Source organism: Electrophorus electricus, chromosome 3 (assembly GCF_013358815.1).
Source record: "Electrophorus electricus isolate fEleEle1 chromosome 3, fEleEle1.pri, whole genome shotgun sequence".
In the NCBI taxonomy this organism is placed as follows: Eukaryota; Metazoa; Chordata; class Actinopteri; order Gymnotiformes; family Gymnotidae; genus Electrophorus; species Electrophorus electricus.
Window position 1 is genome coordinate 11,538,116 of NC_049537.1, and position 19,544 is coordinate 11,557,659.

Below are 19,544 nucleotides of genomic sequence, written 5' to 3' on the forward strand. Positions count from 1 at the left end.
CTTTATGTGCTCCACAAATACACTTTTCAGACACATTGCAAAAGTGCAAATAATACCTGTATTTTCCAGCATTCATGTTTGTATGCTCTACTTGAAAGTGCACGGGATTTTGCTTGGGTACAGTGGGTATGTTAAGAAGAACTTTTATCTCATAACAGTTACAACCCCTGAGCAACAGCCCAGCAACCAGGCTCATGTTTACTTTAGAGGTCTAGAAGCACACGTTATATGTTTGGATGAGCCATTTTCATCCTTTCCCTTTCTTCATTCCTGTACTTCACATCTGAAACAACATGGCTTCCCAGGTCCACTAATAGAAGATGAGGACCACTCAGATGTTTCTACAGCTCCCACAGACTGCTGGACAACATTTGAATCAACTGAGCATTGTTTTGTTTTCCTGCTCTCCATTAATCCAAACACTAAGTCATCATACTGGTCAGCATTTTTATTTGCATATTTTCCTGCAATCTTAAACCTCTCCGTTCAGCTACTACAATAATGTTTTTGAGATTTATGTAGAGATAAAAATTTTATGCTTTTCTGGATACATTTGAGAGGCTAAAAGCAACTTTAGCAAGCACCATGTGCTAACAGTCTCAGTTATTCACAATGTTACAAATTATTTCAGTCCAATAATTTTTCATTCATTTGGAAGCCCAAAGCTCAGTGCAAATTCATCTGAAATTAAACTGTCTCAAAATGCCACTTTCAACACCTTTTTAACTGTTCTGGATTAAGTGCTACTACTGTCTTTATATAATACCTGTTCGGGAAAGTGCCTCTTATTTTATCATTTGGATGACATACATATATCATACCACCAGAGATCACCCAAGAGCTGGTACATAACTTTCTCTATATACCTTTACTGAAGGCCATAATTTAAAAAAATAGAATTTCTAACATTTTAATCCATGCAGTCATGGGCAAACTATTCCAGTATCATAGTTGTTGCTTAGTTGAAACAAATCGCCTGCTTGAGGCGTTAAGCTCTGGTATGATAAGGGATTAGTGAAATTAGGACCACTATCTTTCTCTCACTAGAAATGAGCATGGGTGTGGTGCTGTTTTAAGATAAGGCCATATTACACATGTTTTGATATGGCAGAACAGTTTGAAATTGCTTTGGTAGAAGAGGAAGTTTAACAAAGTTTAAAGAAGTTTAAGAGTTCATTCTTCTCTGCTAAAAAGAGTTTGGAATGACTTATATGAAGTGGTTATTCCTGTCTTAGGTAGGCTACAAAGAATCCTCTGGCATTTTTTTAGTATGACATAATTCACTCCTTAAATAAGAAGCCAAGGCCAATTTTTTAAACATTCACAGAGACATGGCATGGACATTACTGTTAAACACTATATATAGTTATGTTGTAAAAAAATATAGTTATGTTGTAAAAATCCTGTACAACTCCTTTTTATTTAATTATTTAGATTTAATGATAATACCCTGTATTACTATGACGATAGAAAGCACAAAAACATGGTTAACTCCCAAATTTAGCATTTAAGATAAGTCAGGCACATTAAACCTGTCATACTTGCCATCTAACATCTAATATAGGCTTAATATAGACAAATATGTAGCTTACTGTTATTTTATATGTGTTCTTTTTGTACCAAAACCAAGAAGACTTTTATTAAAAAAAGAAAGTCTTTTTTTTCTGCCCTATCTTGACAGGAAAATAGACATCAGTCAAAGATTAATAAAATAGGAAGCACCAGTTTATCAGTTATTAACCCAAAGTAGTTGGTTCACTTCTCAGTGAGTAAACATACTGTTATACTGATAAACATCACTTTGAGTATGAGCATCTGCCAAATTCTGTAAATGTACTTTTAAATTGTGACAAGTACACTTTAAGCAAAAGGAATGCAAGCCAGTCAGTAAAACACAACCCAACAAGGGAACACCCTGAAAATGAGTCATCCTCCCCTTGTTTAAAGCACTCAACTGTATTAGCTCGGTTTTTGCCAACTAGTTTAGTCTCTTATTTTTTCATTTTTATGTTGACTCACTATAGCAACAGTGTTTACTGCCAGTTGTGGTGTTTTTTTTTCTGCATTTGTCTGATGTAGAACTCTTAACAACTAACAATCGTCGGAAGGTGGATAGTAGGCTTATGTGTTCATATAACACAGTGTGATGTGAAGTAACAAACAAGTCAACAAAAGCACGTTTAAACAACTTCCAGATCCATCCCCTGATGACGACGGAGGAGAATCCCAGACTACAGCACGCTGGTTCAATCCGAGGGCTACATGTGTTTGTAACGGGTGGGGGTGAGTGAGAGTGTGGTAAAGGATCAACTAATATAAGATAAAAGGAGTTGTGAAAAGAGGCGTTCCAGAAGAGTGCAGTGCCACGAAAGTTATGTATCTACAAGGCAACCTTCTTCCAGAACTGAAACATAGCTCGTTAATGTATGTGACAGAATTTTAACTGGGTTGTTAAAACGATACATTGCTTTTCAGTTTTCGGCGATTTCATGATTTTCTACTTTAAATCTTTCCCAGATAATTTGAAATGATCAGCCCGAAATTTAGATGTTGGACATTGTTCCTACCATTGTTGGCTTTTATTTCATCAGGAAAAGCCGGTAAGTGACTTAACATATCCTAGATAGCTAGGTTAGCATTCTCTTAGATTAGTTCAGCTAGCTACCTTCTTTCTTTTTCTCCGTCTAAACCTTGTAGCTATGATTATTAAATTATGGTTATTGAGACTCGAAAAGGGGAAGTTCTTATTTTATCTAAAATAAATAGGATCTTGTTTATGCAGATGCCTAATGTTAATTTACTACATGAATGTGCAACATTGCGCCTTGCTCATTTGTCGTCAAGGAAATTATATAGCATTTGTTACATTACAAGGGTTAATCTTAGGAAATATTATTAAAAACGTTGGGCACCGCAAAATGTAACTTATGATAGATAGCTATTTAATGTGAACTTTTAACGCGTTTGTGTTACTGTTGTGGATAGAGTGTACGAAACCTAAGCTGGAGGGCAACGTCGTCTTAACTGATGAGGCGAATCTGAAGAATGAATTCCTAGATGAATCTGATGTTACTCTTGAGTGTGCCAATGGATACGTCCTGGATCACGGATCAGATAGAATCACATGTATGGGAGGGACGTGGAGCAAACAAGAATTAATATGCAAAAGTAACTATCTGATTCTGTGCTGAATCACAAAGGTTCAACCTCAGAAGGTTTATTCAGGTTTTGTAACTGCAATTTATTTGCTCACTGGTTTGTTGTAAATTTATATGCTTTATTTTTTTTGCTATAGCTTAATGTCTACATATTTCTTTCAGAGAAAGACTGTGGTATGCCTAGACCTGTGGCCAATATGCAATATGGCATCCCTAATGGAACATTGTTTGGTGCATTCATCAAGCCATATTGTGACAGAGGGTGTGTGTTTTAGTACAGTCTTTAGCATAATGTCTTGGTTCAAATTAGAACAGTGAAATATGTGGTTTTGTAACTGTCATGTTTTAACTTTTATGAACTTTCTCTTCCCAGATATGATCTTCAGGGTTCAAGCTATAGGCAATGTCTTGCAAATGGCTGGACTGGAAGGTCAATGTGTTTCTGTAAGCCAAATGCTGATCTCGGTATATTTTACTTTTCGAGGTGAATTAGCATTGCTGACTGGGACTGGGGCCTCATAACTGTCATCAATGACATTATATTTCTTTTTTTTTTTTTTTTTTTTTTTGTAGTGAAAAAATGTGCCAAGCCTACCGAGATTCATAATGGTATGATAATCAACCATTCAAACAAGGAATTGCCAGATTTTCAAGATGTTATTCAATACTCCTGTCATGAAAACTATATTCTTGAAGGCAACAGTTCCATTGTTTGCCAGGAAAATGGTGAATATAGCTCCCCACCACCCCAGTGCAGAGGTAAGAATGCATACCAAATTGATTTTCATGATTTTACATTCCTATTTAGGAATTACAAATGTTGCATAATATGTAGACAACAGTTTGTGAATTCTGATGTAGGCACACTGATTCTAGTTGGGTAGAATATTTTCTATCTTCAGAAAAATAATCCACATTAGTCTGTTAGTTGAACTGGTTTAACTTTTCTTACTCTAAGACTTGTATCTCTGTATACAGCAAAATAATGCACAGCAAAAGTGAAAGTTCTGAACATTGTTTGACACATCTTAACCTTTAATTCAACCTTGCTGATTATATTGAAGGTGGTTGCATTCATTTCTGGTTGTGGTAAGTATTTTCAGGACTGCTTTTCTAACTGAAGTTTCAGCCATTGTTACTGCTTCAGTTTGGTGGGGATTTCCCGTGTTTACATAAAAGTAAGGTCACGTCTCAGTGTCTGCCAGAACCTGATTAGATGGCTCCCGGTGGCCGAGTGTGAAAGCACTAGCTGGTGTGATGCACATACTGTGAACTAATTAGCAGAATTGTTGTGATAAAAATAAAGTTTTTTAGGTTTAAGGTTGGCATTATATTCAGAACTGTCATGCACATAGTGCTTGTGCAGTGCGAAACTGAAGAAAGTTAAAAACAGTTTTTTAAAAAATAACATAAATTCAGTTCAATGCCTTTAATGTGATCAGAGCTCTAGGTCTGAGTGGATGGTTCTGTGCTGAAGGTCACCTGACTGAAATCTCAACTATTACTAAAAACATTCTCTTGTTCTTCGCATGTGTGGAGATTTAGGGCAGGTTTGATCCAGTGGCCGAGCACAAGTCCCGACCACGATAAACTGATGATTGTTTCTAAGAGGCTCACTTTAGGTCTTCATCATGAATGATGCATTGCTTCCAGGTAAAAGAGAACCAGCCAGTGAGCCAACAGAATCCACCCCCAGCAACTTTTATACCAACAGCACTCTACCCAGATTAGGAAATGAATCTGGTAAGCACAGCTGCAACTTCTCCAGGTCTGTACATCAGAATTCTCTATTGAATGATGCATTGATTACAGATTTGAGGGAATTGGAGTCAACCGAATCTACACTAACTGAATCTACAACCAGCAACCTCAGCGCCATCAGTACCCCACCTGAATCACAGGGTAAAGAGATATCCTGCCAGAGTACTCTTTCAGTATCTCTTTTCAAATATTTCTTTTAATCCCTTTGTGTTCTGTTCATATTTCATCTGAAAATAAACAGACTTATGAGATAATATATTCTTCTCAGGGCTTCTGTTTTTCAGTTATGCAAGTCGGTTGTCTTGGAAACAGCATGTAGTAATTTGTTGAAACCTATATTTCCCCAGGAATGGTGGAAGAAGCGTCCTTTGGTCAATTTCTAAGTGAGTCATAGTTTCTGTAATACTACAGCTTTTGTAGTTACTACTATAGCTAATTGGTAAGCAGTAAACTGTAAGTCATTTTATGAAATCAAATCATAGATTCTCATTGAATCCATCTATTATAATTAACCTAAATGTGATTCACTGTCAGTTGGTGTTATAATTAAACTACAATGTAGTTCAGTTTATTTTTCTCTGATGCATGCCTTTCTTTTCTATTTAAAGCAGAAGTTTTTGGGATTGTATTTGGCATTTTAATATGTGAGTAGATCCCTTTTTTCCCTCCAGTATCAAAGGTTGATCTAATTTTAGATGTTGTTCAGCTTAGGTTAGGGTAGTAGAACAACCATTCTAATTGAAGTCGATCTACCAGTTTGAATTCCAACTATACTGTATCATTATTATAACAATACTTGCAGGCAAGTACACACACGTTTATACAGATATATAATATATATATATATAATATGCAATTTGCTTGTGCAGCCATCCTGTTTCTCTGGAAACCTTGTGTACTTCACTGCAGTTTTGACACACTCACTCTCACACGCTCTCTCTCTGACATACATACATATAAGCACATCACATAAAGAAATGTGAGGGAGTAAGGCTAAGATATTGGAAAGGTTATGTGGATAAGTTATTGGACTGCAATTATATTGCTGTATATATGTATATTAAGACTGCTATATACCATGCTGTACATTTAAATTCCACTGGCAAACAAGAAACTACCATTCTACAGTACCGTCTTGTGTCTTTCTGGAATATCAGTTATGCAGTGGCCATAACTGTGGTAAGTTAGCTTTCAAATCACAGGGCACATACTGTAAAATATTATACATCTTTGTATGATTGTAGTATATATTAGTACATGTTATTAACATTTAAAATGGGATTGGCCCAAACCTAGGGGGCTATTTCTTTTACCTAAAGTAATCAAAGTTATTTTAACTTGGTATCAGAATAGTAACTTTGTTAAAATAAGGATAACGTATTGTCATATATCAAATTCATCATGTTCATAGCAGTAAAATATTCTAAAATAACTTCACACCTGTGGTGTGAATCTTTTGTTAGAACATCCAAAAGCAGCACAGAAAGGTTCTGCAATCTTTCGATAGAACATCCAATGGCAGCACAGAAAACTACAATCAGAGATGCTGAAGGGAAATGAGACAAAGTTGAAATCTTTTAAAAATATTTGAGAACATTTGGGGCTTGAACTCCAGAAGCTCCTCCCCTCACTGTCTGTGGTGCGGTCCTAAACCTGCTGCGTGCTACTACTTGAGCAGAGCTAAATATTATGGCACAAGCAGGAATAATCAAACTCTAACAAGCACACATGTAAAAACCAAAGGATTTTGCAAGTAATCATATAATTTCCGTACTTATTAAACCTTGTTAAACCACAAGGTTATTGGATTTTGTGCCCAGAAGGGCAAGTTTAGCCCAATTAGGAATAAAACATATTTAGCTTCTCTGGGATTTTAACCTTTTTAACCTGATTTTTGTCATTCTTTTTCAAGAAATGCGAAGCATTGCAATTATGTACTTCTTCTTTTTTTTTTTTTTTTTTTTTTTTTTTTTTTTTAAGTAGAATGCATTAAGTGAAAATAGGTAATTGTACAGAATATACAGTAATGTAGTGCTATTTTTCACAGTAGGTCCAGGCATCCTGTATGCTATTTATCGCCATCTTAAACGGAAAGGGTAAGGACATCTACCAGTCTGTGAGCATATCTAGCTACTAAAATTTTGCCTGGATGAAATTCTACTACTGACCTTCCAACCAACTGTGCTGGTCAACATCCTAATTCTCTCTTTCTCCCCGTCTTGTGTTTTCTCTGCTTTGCTTGATCACTAATTCACTCTTCTTTCTTTCTGTCCTGACTTTGGGCCATGGGTATACAATGTTTCCTGCTTGATGTGTCCAACAGAAAACTAGACATGCAAATGTTGAAGCTTTGCTGAAATCAGCCACACAATGCCATGGCCATGTTTGACTGCTTACTGGGCTTCTTAGCTTAGCAGCTAATGGTTCACAAAGCATATAAGTAAAGATTGTTAAAAAAATAAAAAATAAAAAACAAAAAGCCCCCAAAACACACAGGAAATACTGGACAAAGGTTCTTGTGCAAGAGCCTTCTATGTACCCCTTTGGAATTTTGCCATTCTTGAATTTGAGGAAGTGAGGAAAGTATATTTTTAATCTTTGAAGGTCTCCATGCCTATAAGCTATGGTGATTTGAGGGAGAGGGTTTTTTTTAAAAAAATCTTTTTTTGTAGTTTGCATATTCCACATGTAGTCCATACTATTTTGGTGTTTACCCTAAATTTCTTTGTTTTATATTTTGTCTAAGCCTCTTCAGTATTCCTGTAGTTCAGAGTTGAGTCTATTGCTGGGACAAGTGTGCTAAGCTGCTTGATAAGGCTGTGTGGGCTGCTTTCAAATAGAAATGGTGGCTGGCTTCATATGCTTCAGAGGAAGGCCTATGATCGTCTTCACCCCCCCTTGGACCAGTGGCACTATTGTGTTACTGTAGTGAAGGGAGAAGAGGCTTTAATAAAGAAAATATAAAGACGTCTTAGGTTCACAAAGAACGTGGCTGGGCTGTGGAATGCTAACAACAAACATAACAAATTATGAAAACTGCTCCTTTGTGCAAAGCTGCCATTTTGGGCCCCATACTAATTTTTAAGCATATCGCATGAAAGTTATATTAATGGTTGGAAAAACATGGAAATGGGGCAAGTGGATAATGGTTACTATATCTCATTATCTGGCAATGCTGCATAGATCATATGACACTGGAGAAGCGCTGAGGACAAAAGAAGAATTATTGCAAAAACACAGTCTCTAAATCCAGTGCCCAATCAAGGTACCTAATAGAGTCAAAAAACACAACTGTCCATCCAACTAATCAAGATTTATTCTGTTGTTCTTCTTTCAACCCTTTTAGTTTAGAATTTTGTTTCTTGGCTAAATTTAACTTCTGAAACATAATTTAATAATTGTAAATTTCTAACATCTCTCAGAAGGTTCTATTTCTAACGTCAAAATTACTGTATTACAGTAATGACCTAAAATGCCTGTTCTACATTGGTAAGGTGATCACCTAAGCCTGTGTTCTTTTGCAACCACAGGACATGTAACCAGACTGCTCCTGCCTGCTCATCTCATCATGCTTCCATGAGGACACAGTATTTCAGGAGTCGCTAATGTATAAGCATATAATCTCCCTATACTGACCAAAACATTAAATTACATATAGATATTTATTTCCACATGTCTGTTTTATACATGCTTTTTATAACATGACATAAAAAGATAGTAGATTTTCAGTTAGAAGGAAGCAGTTTCCTAGAGTGCTCAACTGGAATTTCCAAAATACTGCATGTGCTCTCTGGAAATCCTCCATCTTATCAAAAGACATTTCTTCAAACGGAGCTCTGGCTCTGTTTCTGTCAGTGAAGCTTTCCTTGCACGCCTAGTTAACCAGGGGAAACAGGAAAATAAAATCAGGTGGTCACCCTTTGCCCTTTGAGAAGTGGCTCTGGATCAGGCCTAAATGTAGTATTTCAGGGCAGTGTTGTGAGTACAAACTCAAATTGTTTTCCTCTGTGGCAGCTTTCACAAGCGAATAGCTGAAGTTAACATTCCCAGAAGGGCTTTTATTCCACCCCTCATGTGAACCCTGGTGGGCTGAAGTAGAGCTGCGCTTTGTGAGGTGCTGCTGATTGCAGTTGCCAGGACAATGCCAGTGTCTGATGCAGGAAACCAACGCCAGCTGCATCATTTGGCAAGAGAAAATAAATATCTTGCTAATCTAGACATTGTAGTATTCAGACAGTCCAAATGACTAAAGTACTAAGAGCAAAGATTCAGAATGTCACATTCACACATCTAAGTGTAAAGCTTTTCAAGTAGTCTGTAGCTAATAAGGCATTCAATGGAGTAATAATCTTATGAAATATTTTCTAATAAAACTGTTAATACAACCTGTCTTGTTCCATTGGATTATTTTAAATCCATGAGATTTTGGACATGTGGATTGAGGTTATACTCAATATCAGGCTCATTTTTGTAATTTGCCTTAGGAATAGTATTCTTGTCAATCTAGGGGATGGCCAAGTCTACTATGTTTGCTATATATCTTAAGAGGGATTGCGTGACAGTGGTAACATATTAATATAATTATACAATTTTTCCCAGACACAGTCATTGGGAGTATTCTCAGCTACCTTTCGAAGTTTTGCCTTTGAGCAGAAAGGACTTTTTATCTGAGCTAAAATGTTCTCCTTGGCCCATATACATAATAGTTCATTATTCCTCAGTTGCTTGTCTTAGAATCTTAGGGACATGAATTCTAAAGGTAAGATGATTTTTACTACTACTACTATTATTACTACTACTATTATTATTACTACTACTACTACTACTATTTATTATTATTATTATTATTATTATTATTATTATTATTATTAGTAGTAGTAGTAGTAGTAGTAGTAGTAGTAGTAACAGCAATAACAACTTGCATAGACTAAATGAGACAGGTATAGCCAAAATGTAACAAACTACTGTGACAGAAAACATGAACATCCAAAAACAGAAACCATCACAACACTCCATGAAGACCTGTGTTCTTTGTGGTGGTAGTAGTAAACAGTATTGTATTGTATTGTGCGTGTGTGTGTGTGTGTGTGTGTGTGTGTGTGCGATTTTTATATATATATATATATATATATATATATATATATATATATATATATATATATATATATACATACACATATACACACACACACACACGTTTTTTATGTATATATAGCTAAATACAACAAATAGTATATTTGAATACAATATAGTATTGTCTTGTTTCTCTTTGAATGTAGGCTTTTGAGCATATGAGAGTACCATAGTTTAGCAATTTAGGGAGAAGCATCGCTTCTGACTGTATGTCTGGTTGAAAGGCTTCCTGCCCCCTGAGAGGATTTGCCAGAATAAAAGGACATGAGAGGAGATTGTCGTCTTTAATGTAACTCAGTACTTTCATTTTCCAGCTAAAAACAGTTGATCAAATGTAAACCCTTACAGCTGACCCTTGTACATCACTTGAAATAAATCAAGTCTTACTCAATATAGCTAGACAATGATAGTTTGCACTGCATTCTTGCAGTAACTTCATTTTGCACACTTTACTTGAGCGTTCAAATCCAGAGCCTTATTGTTTTAATTGCATGGCTTGACCTGCATGTAATTTATTGAGTGTTTTTTTTTTTTTTTATGTATTTGAAGTAATATACATTGTGTGCTTTATCGTATAAACTTTTTTTCACGCCTTTCTATGCAATGCGCTTTAAACTAGACTTTAAAAAGACTTTAAACTAGAAAAGTACTCTAGAAATATGGATTCTTTATCCTTCATCATTAACATTCTTCTTTCTACCACCTTCCTATTTTGAAAAATGATAATTTCTGATTATGATGATTATTTTTTATTACTATTCTTGCTACTGCAACTATTGCAGAAAACATGTAGTAAATCAGACTGGTCAAATGTTGCCTAAGCCTTATGATTTAAGATAACTCCTGTTGCTTAACCTCATAATGGAGACTGATGCACACAGGTGTCCTGTTTACTAGTGGAGATGTATAAATGATGCTGAGCTAGGTTTTCTGTGAAGCTTTATGTGTACTAGATGGCCAGACAAATTGGACTAATGGTCTGTCAGACTAAGGGTATCACAGGAGCCAAGTTGACCTAAGTGTTTGCTCTCTCCGACTGGTTGGGTGAGGTTTTTTTTTTTTTAATAAATTTTTTTAGTATATTTTGCAGGATATGGCTGAATGGAAACTCACTACGGAAGGAACTACTAACTCCCAGAGTCTGGGGATGATATGTGATGATAGCAGAGTCCTGAGTTGAAAATACTAGATGATGATTCGTGTTTCTCATGACCTGTGGCTGTGGAAGTAGCTGTTGCTGTTATTGTGCTGATTAAAGGAAACATTTCCAGTTTGATATTTGTAGCCCAATATAATATTTGCCTCACTACCTATTGTGCTAGGTACTTAGCTGCTTACAAATATGTATAACATTCATATTTAAACATTAGAGATTATTTTGTGGTATTATTATGGATTTCTACCTGAACTTATACTTCAGAATTTCTCAACCAAGAGGAATCACTGTAGTTTATATCTAAGCCTCCTTAAAGCTCAGAGTGGTGGCAGGGGTAGAACATTCATGTTCTCAGTCCAGCTGGCATTTCTAATTTGGGTCTGATTTTCCCTTCTGTACTAAAGATAGCCACAACATGTTTAAGAGCTTAGCTGAATCAGAAATAGCCTGCAGACCCTGAGGTGCTATGAGACTATGGCACAGTGAGTGTGCTTCTTACCTCGCTCACCCTGGATGGTAAGCAGCAGAGGATATGGAGAGGCTTGGGTGAAGGACAAATGCTGTGAAGAAGAGCGCTATGAGCAGTCAAGGCCCTTCAGGTTTACTGCAAGTGTAAATCAACAAGTGTGCACAGCAAGACTAGTGTCTTCATCTGGATAAATCAAATCTTGGCTGGAAAGAGTTTGATTAGATGACAAACTGCACAGGATTATAAGCAGTATGACTAATAATGTTGTCTTAAGGCACACATGACCAAGTATTCATTTGCTGCACATTGGTGTGGCGAGTGTTAGAAAATATATTTGTGGCCTGTCCGTTGCTATGGCTGCGTTTAAAAATAGCTATGTATGAATGGTAAAATACTCCCATCTTGTGGTAACAAAACCCCGCAAGTACAATCGGACCTTGTGATGCGTTAAGAACTCTCCTACCGGTTTATGAGACATTTGTTTTCAAGATACACTACGTCTTGCATTAAAAAAAAAAAAAAAAAAAGATTTAATTTACTTTACTTTTACTTGTTCATTACTTTACTTTGCGTTTCTCAGAAGGAGAGATGGGAATTGGCTTTCATCCATGTAACATCACTTCTAATAAACATCTACAATTACCCTGAAAGTGCATTTTGTCTGCCTGGTTATCAGTTTGTAGTCATGGAAATCAACTAAAAAATCTAGCCATGCTATATGAATCAAATTGTATTTTATCATCATCATGATAAAGTTGATAAATCAGTGTGTTGTTTTTCAATAAAATGAATCTTTTACTAACAAGCTGATTCATTTAAAGGGTGCATTCATGTGAATTCATCCTTTTTATTCAGTTCAACTACCTTACTATTTCATTAGTCCTGCTTGAATGATAACCTGATGAATCTGCACTCAAGCCTGTATGTGTAATGAAATGTCCATTCTTGCTCGAGGTTTTATCATTTACTTTCAGTGTGTTTATTTTCCTTGCACTGAACACACTTATTGTATCATGCTTATGCTGAATAATGACATAGAAGTAATACATGAAAAACAGTCATTCTGGCCATATCAATTTGAAATGCTCCCATAACCTTGGAAAAAATGCAGTCTTTTACATTTGAAAAATAAGATCAGCTTGCACTCTTTTTATTCTGAAATGTTAACTGCTTTCAATAATCAAATATGGCACTGAACTGCAATGAATCAGTTTTATTTAAAAAAAAAAAAAGAAAAAGCTGACAAACTCCAATTAAAGCAACAAGGAAGCAAACATTACACATTCATTATAGTGAAATAAATCTGTGCCAGTCATTAGCTCAGCTGGGAGAACCTCTGGGTTTCACTTGATGTCTGTTCAACTCGAAGAACACTGATTTCAAATGGTGCTAGATGTTAGTCGCACTCTATGGCACCATCTGAATTCAGCTTCCTAGAGCAGCTCAGTTCAGGAGGAGCTTGTGTGCGTTCTCTGTCTCACAGCAGATAACACTGCAAAGAAAGATGGCAAATTTTAAAAGCAAGCACTAATGTGTCCAATTATCATTTAGCCCTCAGACTGTCTATTGAAGACACCAGGGTACTGATGATACCTCTGTGCCAGGTTCTGAAAGATCACTTAAAACATCTTGTGTATGTAGAATGATCATTCCAAATTGTGGACACATCCTACTTAGTATAGATAGCCTAATTACATTTATTTTCCTTGCGATCCATGTGAGCACAGTAGATAATTTTGAAATGCAATATGTAAAATAACAACATAATTACCCCCAAAATAATCATAGCACTTATAAAAAAGCTTATAATTTCTTCCACTATCTCATACCCACTAAGTGCCTGGCTGGTATTATCAATAAAAACATTAATTTATCTTTTAAAACTGCACTCTGGCATATAATTAATTATGTGAGTATCTTCTTTGTGTGACATAAGGCATTATTAATGAATTGCTACTACGTAATTTGACCTTTCTCTGAATAGCTGGTTTATGGCCGACACCGTCTCACAGAGATTGTTCTAGAACTGCTGTGAGTGGCTGCTTCCAACAGATCCAGGTCATGAGAAGAAAGGTTGTGTGCATGTGATTTACTGCGTGTGCATGAGCCTGCTTTTAGACAGGGGGCAGTGTGAGAGGGAGGATGGACAGACCTGACGAACACCGCATCTGTTTACACGGGCTGTTTTTCTGGTCCATCAGATTGGTTTGGTTCTTGGTTTGTTGCCTCAATGCACCTGCCCTCTTGTGCAATGCTAGGTCTTAAAAGGATATGCCTCCACATTTAGGCTCAGACCTTTTGAAAACCATGCCACTAGAATGTGCATATGCAAAGGTGGTTGCATAAAGTAGTTGACAGTCATATGCTATTGGCAACCATGGTTTCATAACATCCTACTTGGCATATGCTGATTTTTATATATAGACACTCATGTAAATACTCATAGCAAGTTTTAATTATTAGGTCCCATGTTCTAACCCTAGCTTTATCTTTAACCTGTGTATCCGTGCGTGCTTGCCTGTGTGCATGCATGCGTGTGTGTGTGTGTGTGTAAGAAGTGACAGTGGTAGAGATGGATGCATGGCTATTCCTCTTATAGATTATGGTCCTTGCCTTGCAAATGACAGAGAGCAACAGATGAAATGAAGACTAAACTCATATCAAGGTCTTTAATAAGCAGTGACTAAACTGCATGCTTCTTCAAAATGAGTGTCTCATGCCCATGCCATGTGGCTAAATATACTGGCTCTGGCATGTAAGGTATATCAAATAATGAATACATATTACTTGGCCTAAAGACCAGACATTATATAAAATACTGCAGAATAGACGTTTCCTCGTTTTGTCTCCAAAAAGCATGCACTTTGCTAAGAAATGTTAAACATTTCCTAAACAGTGGCGCCTAGAGGACAAAACGAAACGGTGTGCTTCTGTTTTGTTTACTTCTTTAGTGCGCACTAGCGCTGTATAATTACATCTTGGATAGTGATACAAAACCATTGTCTAATATACAAGTAAGAACCTCGTATAGATTATCAAAAATTAACGTTGTCTGCTTTACATGCAGAAATACGCTTCCGTGATTCAATAGCCTACTTAACGGTAAACGATGTGAATGATCAACAACTATACTCATGTAGGCTACTATTCTAGACGAAAAACTGGAGATAAAACATACAATACAATATTTTGTTAAATATTTCCACGATGCTGCGCTTGTAACGAAGTTGATTACGTGAACGAGGGCCACGAGGGTACGACTGGGAAAAACATTTAAGTGCGTGTCATCCACTACCATGATAACGTTATAAAAGCACGCATCTCTTGCGCAGCATCCTTTTCCAATACCTTGACTCATGCACTGCGTGTAATTTGCTTGTACATTTTTATCGTAATACTTTTACGTCGTTTTTCTCGATTCATTGTTTCAAACCTTGTTTAAGGAGTGGTCAACGGAAAGACTCTTACGCAGGTGAAATTCCCGACGTCTCTCTGCTCTTGTCGCAATAGCTCTATCCCCTCTGACGCAGTAATATATCTGAACACGGGCCTAGGCCTAGTGATATACTTATCAAAACATTTCGCAATCAGACCTTGAAGTGATAATCAGCAATGAAGAGAGTATGAAACATTTGTAATTAAGAGTGAAATAATAATATCTTATGGTTCGAGTATAAAAAAGCTTTAAAGTTACAAAAATATTAAGGTATACAATCTTCTGAGGTCAGTGAAGGAGTACTCTATTTTAATTAGTTTTATAAAGAAGTAATTTACATTACATATAAAATAGGAATTCTACTTACTTGATTAAGATACATCCTAACAGTTGAATTAAGATGGAATTTTTGTCTTTGTTAGACATCCCAAATGCTTTCATTACCATTTGTTTACTCTCGTACCCACTTCGTACTGCTTCCATTCTTGAAACAGAACCCTTTGCATCATTACAAGATCCCAATCAATTTTTCCACAGCTCAACACAGCGCAACACGAATCCCGCCCCGAACACTCCCCCGCTACATGATTGGTCAAACAGCGTTAAATTCCCTCCGTCACTTTAGAATCACATGTAGCTGACGCATATTTACAAACATTGGGTAAAATCACGTGGTGAAGGCTAACCTTTTAATTGTTATACACTGAATACTTGTCAAACCAATTGTGTGTTACATTCCTGTGAAGCCAAGATTAATTACGGAAAAAAGATGCACCTTTTAGATGTGTGGTTCCAATAGACCGATACCAAGCTCGAGGCAATCCATAATATATTTTAATACTGTATTTACCGAATTAATACCCGATTTATTACAATCATTATCTATATTAGACCGTTGTAATTGCATAGTCAGATAATTTTGCAGCTGTTGCAAAATGTAGAGACTTTCCTAAAACAGCCATTATTGTTGCGTCTCATATTTCTGCAGTTTCTCTTAAACACACAAGGGGGCATTCTTTGTCAAAAGAATATAGACTAGGGGTGCCCAACACCAGTCATGTAGGCCAGGAATCCAGCACAGTATGGTGAGTTCCTTGTTCTCACACACACAACGTGTTAATTACAAGATGAGTTTGAGCAGTGGAATCATCGAAATGTGCTGGACTCTGGCCCTGATATAAACACTCTCTAGATGATGATTCATACTATGTTGCAGACTATTTGCAAAACACTTGTTAAAAGTGTTTCATCACAACTAATGATTATTCATACTTTTTCTTTTTTTTCTTTTCTTTTTTCTTTTTTTTTTTACAACAAATAAAAATCGTTCAAACGTATGCATTCTGTATTCACCCAGGGTCATAATTAATCTTCTCACAACAAAGAAAATCTATGTCAGGCCAGTTTCCCAGACATGTATTAAAACGAATCTTGAGTTTCTATCAGAAATTCTTTTTGTACAGGATTAGGTTTAATCAAGATCTGGCAAACTGGCATATTATGTGTAAGCTTCAGAGCAGGCATCTGAAGTGTCAAAAATGCAAAAGGAATGCACATGGCAGAATTTAGACTACACGTGATGTATGGCTATAAAAATAGAGGGGGAGGAATGTATTTCACACAGAATCACCCCTATATACACAGACAGGCTTCTGCAGCCTGCAGTAAGGCATTTATATGCAGTGAGATCATGCGCTCTGAAAAGATAGCAATTGAAGGTCTGGGTTTTCTTAAACTCTGGTGCCCATGTGAAATAGACTTTTGAACATTAGAGAAATTAAATGATTGTATATTGACTTTCGATCATGCAGTGTTACATGTACTACTCCTATTTTCAAATGTTTTTTAAAGTCAAACAAAAAAACAAAACAAAAAAGCCAGACAACAAAGTCAAGCACTTAGACATGAATTGGAGGTATATGGTTAGCAGTACTAGCAGTATTATGGAGCAAACCTAGCTAAGGTGGTTAAGGAAAGGGCCCCAAATTTTTCAGTCCTGTTGCCCATTTCTATTATAACATATACTCTCTTAAAGTATTAATAATTTCTTCTAGCCAAAAGCTGGGTGGAGAAATAAACTTCTATTCCCTTTGTGTTACTCTTCCAGCTAGTACTATTCCAAGGACAAAGGCCTGTTGATTGCTGTTAAGACATGTAAGGACAGTTTCCCACCAACCAAAAAGAGCCTATTTGGCATCGTGAGAGATAAGTTTGTTATACACCTTTGAATAAAGTTCAAATATGTTTGTCCAAAAGTTGTGTAAACAGGACCAGATCCAGAGCATGTGTGCCATTGTACCCTCAGTGTACCCACACTTACAGTTGTCGCAAGTTGAAGAGATTGCGGGATATGTTTTACTCAGTTTAGCTTTTTCCAAATTCCTTGATAAAAAAAACTAAACAAAAAAACAAACTAAAACAAAGAAAAGTAAGTTGGACTCTGCATTGTACTTTGTTTATAGATTTTGTCATTTTCATACAATTTCCCACTTTGCCCATGTCTCATGGCATTTAAACTAATAGATATTGGCTGCCTTCCATTTTGTCACCCTCAAGGCATTTGTTGCCCTGGTTTCCCATTGTCATATTCCATTTACATCTTCCTGAGCAGTTTGACTAGATGTCCTGTGTATCCTTGCACTTAAAGTCCATGTTGTAGCACCATGAACATGTCTTGCCCCACAAGAATATGACTGAGGGACTGAGGGGGTGGTGTGTGGGAACAGGCCAGAGTTGTTGTGTCTCATGTATGATCTGCTCACTGGTGAGCCCACTGGTAGGCCCTCTAGGATAAGAGACGGGGCACAGGGTGCTGTGACATAAGCAGGTCAGGCTATTCAGTTACAGTGCCTGTGGACAATGCAGCTGGGTTCCACTAAAATGTCTTATATATAGCTCCCTCTCATAACTATGGCTCCTCTCCCCTATGCTGTCTACTTTATATGAATAGCTCATGTGATTCCTTTGGTGGTGCATTCCTACATTCCCTAAACATCCTCTGTTTATTAGGCTTTATTAGGATCTATTAGGATTTATAATGTGTGTGTGTGTGTGTGTGTTTCTATATAAATTGATATGTTTTAATCCTTAATGTATTTTGTATATTTTGAGTTCCTGCTGATGCCAGTTCCAAAGTTTTTTCAAGAATTTGTATGGGCAAGAGAATGCCCTTTTAGTATTGAGATCATACGTTGGAGTGATCTTTTGAAGCATTCTGAAGCTCAGGAAACCATTACATATCAATTTCCCAAGTGTTGCAACTGTCCGTATGACTACAAATATGCCTTCACATGGCATCATATTTCCAAATTGCTTAGAAAATTACTAATTTTACAACATAACAGTAAAACGGTCCAGAATTTCAAAAATGGTTTGTTTAATGGCTGTTTTTGGAAAAGCAATGTAATGGAAAAATGTTGTCCATGAATGCAATCTACACTTCTACTTAAAAAACAAGTACTGGTATTTTATAATTAACATTAATGTCACACTGTGGTATGCCCTGAAATTAGTTTTGTTTTCTTTCATTTTTGGGGACTGTTATTTTGTATATTTCTTTTGCTGATGTTATTATGTCTGTTTACCAGTTTCTATGTCTGTGCATTCCTTCCCAGCACCTATTGGCAAGTTAGTTTTAGAGGGAAAGCTTAGCTCCACCCTCCCTCAGCCTGTGTCTTTCTCTCTCATGGGATCTTTTCCTATACTGGCCTCTTCCATGTTATGGTTCAGTTCATCTCATGTTTTGAGGAGAAAGAATTTCACTGTTTTGATTTTGGCTTCTAACTTCCTCTTTCTCTATGAGATAATACAGAGGTACAATGTGTTCTGCCCTAAGTTTGTTTTTGTGTATTCTCAAAACTCACTCTCAACTCAATTCACTCTCAGGGTGCTGGCCCCCACCATATGGATCCATTTAATTTTTTTTTGTCAAAATGAAGTCTACTCTTCCACCAGTGCAATACCGGTTCGTATTTGTTTTTATGCCTTTTCTAATCCCATTATAAATTTTGTCTGCCACTTTTTAAATTTTGTTATGACTAAACAAAACAGTATTGTTTACATTATTTTTTAAGCTTTTCAAATGAAAATAATTTCATCATAGCAGTGGAATTTTATATTGCTAGTGGGGAGAAACTGAAAGGGAATTCAGTTTACCTTAATATTTTTGATGAAATTCACTACTACCTGGCTAGAATCTTTGTTGATAGAAGTTTTTAACAACCTTGTAAGACCATCTGGGATGTATGTAATGCAAAGCTGATGCATGGCCCACCCAAAGTGTATCTGCCCTTCTGTTTAACTTGTTAAGAATTTATGGGAGTATCTGTACCATTTATGGGAGTATCACATGTATCCCATTGCTTAGCGTGTCAAATTAATACTCTGGAATGAATGCATATGTGAATGTACATATGTGTGTAAGAAAGTGAT

The 19,544-nt window shown here is 36.4% G+C and overlaps 1 protein-coding gene and 1 long non-coding RNA gene across 9 annotated transcripts; one reads left to right on the forward strand and one right to left on the reverse strand.

Moving 5' to 3' along the window:
• Nucleotides 1-2,003: 2,003 nt before the first annotated feature.
• On the forward strand, nucleotides 2,004-9,304 carry im:7151449 (sushi, von Willebrand factor type A, EGF and pentraxin domain-containing protein 1). Of its 8 annotated transcripts, none has more exons than XM_027023134.2 (14): nucleotides 2,004-2,283; nucleotides 2,518-2,600; nucleotides 2,986-3,168; nucleotides 3,321-3,420; nucleotides 3,532-3,602; nucleotides 3,732-3,917; nucleotides 4,812-4,901; nucleotides 4,971-5,060; nucleotides 5,267-5,302; nucleotides 5,528-5,563; nucleotides 6,048-6,098; nucleotides 6,967-7,015; nucleotides 8,103-8,184; nucleotides 8,450-9,304. In XM_027023134.2, exons 2-13 carry the CDS (start codon nucleotides 2,528-2,530, stop codon nucleotides 8,164-8,166), a joined length of 1,029 nt encoding a protein of 342 aa, XP_026878935.2. In that variant the 5' UTR covers nucleotides 2,004-2,283; nucleotides 2,518-2,527; the 3' UTR covers nucleotides 8,167-8,184; nucleotides 8,450-9,304. The 8 variants fall into 8 exon arrangements, with proteins under 8 accessions (XP_026878935.2, XP_026878934.2, XP_026878937.2 ...); XM_027023133.2 differs by lacking the exon at nucleotides 2,004-2,283 and adding an exon at nucleotides 2,290-2,424; XM_027023136.2 differs by lacking the exon at nucleotides 2,004-2,283 and adding an exon at nucleotides 2,290-2,424 and having other exon boundaries at nucleotides 6,970-7,015.
• A 3,507-nt stretch (nucleotides 9,305-12,811) lies between these two features.
• On the reverse strand, nucleotides 12,812-15,603 carry LOC113585573. The gene is made up of 2 exons (XR_003411519.2): nucleotides 15,481-15,603; nucleotides 12,812-13,169 (listed from the first exon to the last, which is right to left on the reverse strand). It is a non-coding gene; the product is annotated as an uncharacterized LOC113585573 (long non-coding RNA).
• Between the last annotated feature and the right edge of the window lie 3,941 nt (nucleotides 15,604-19,544).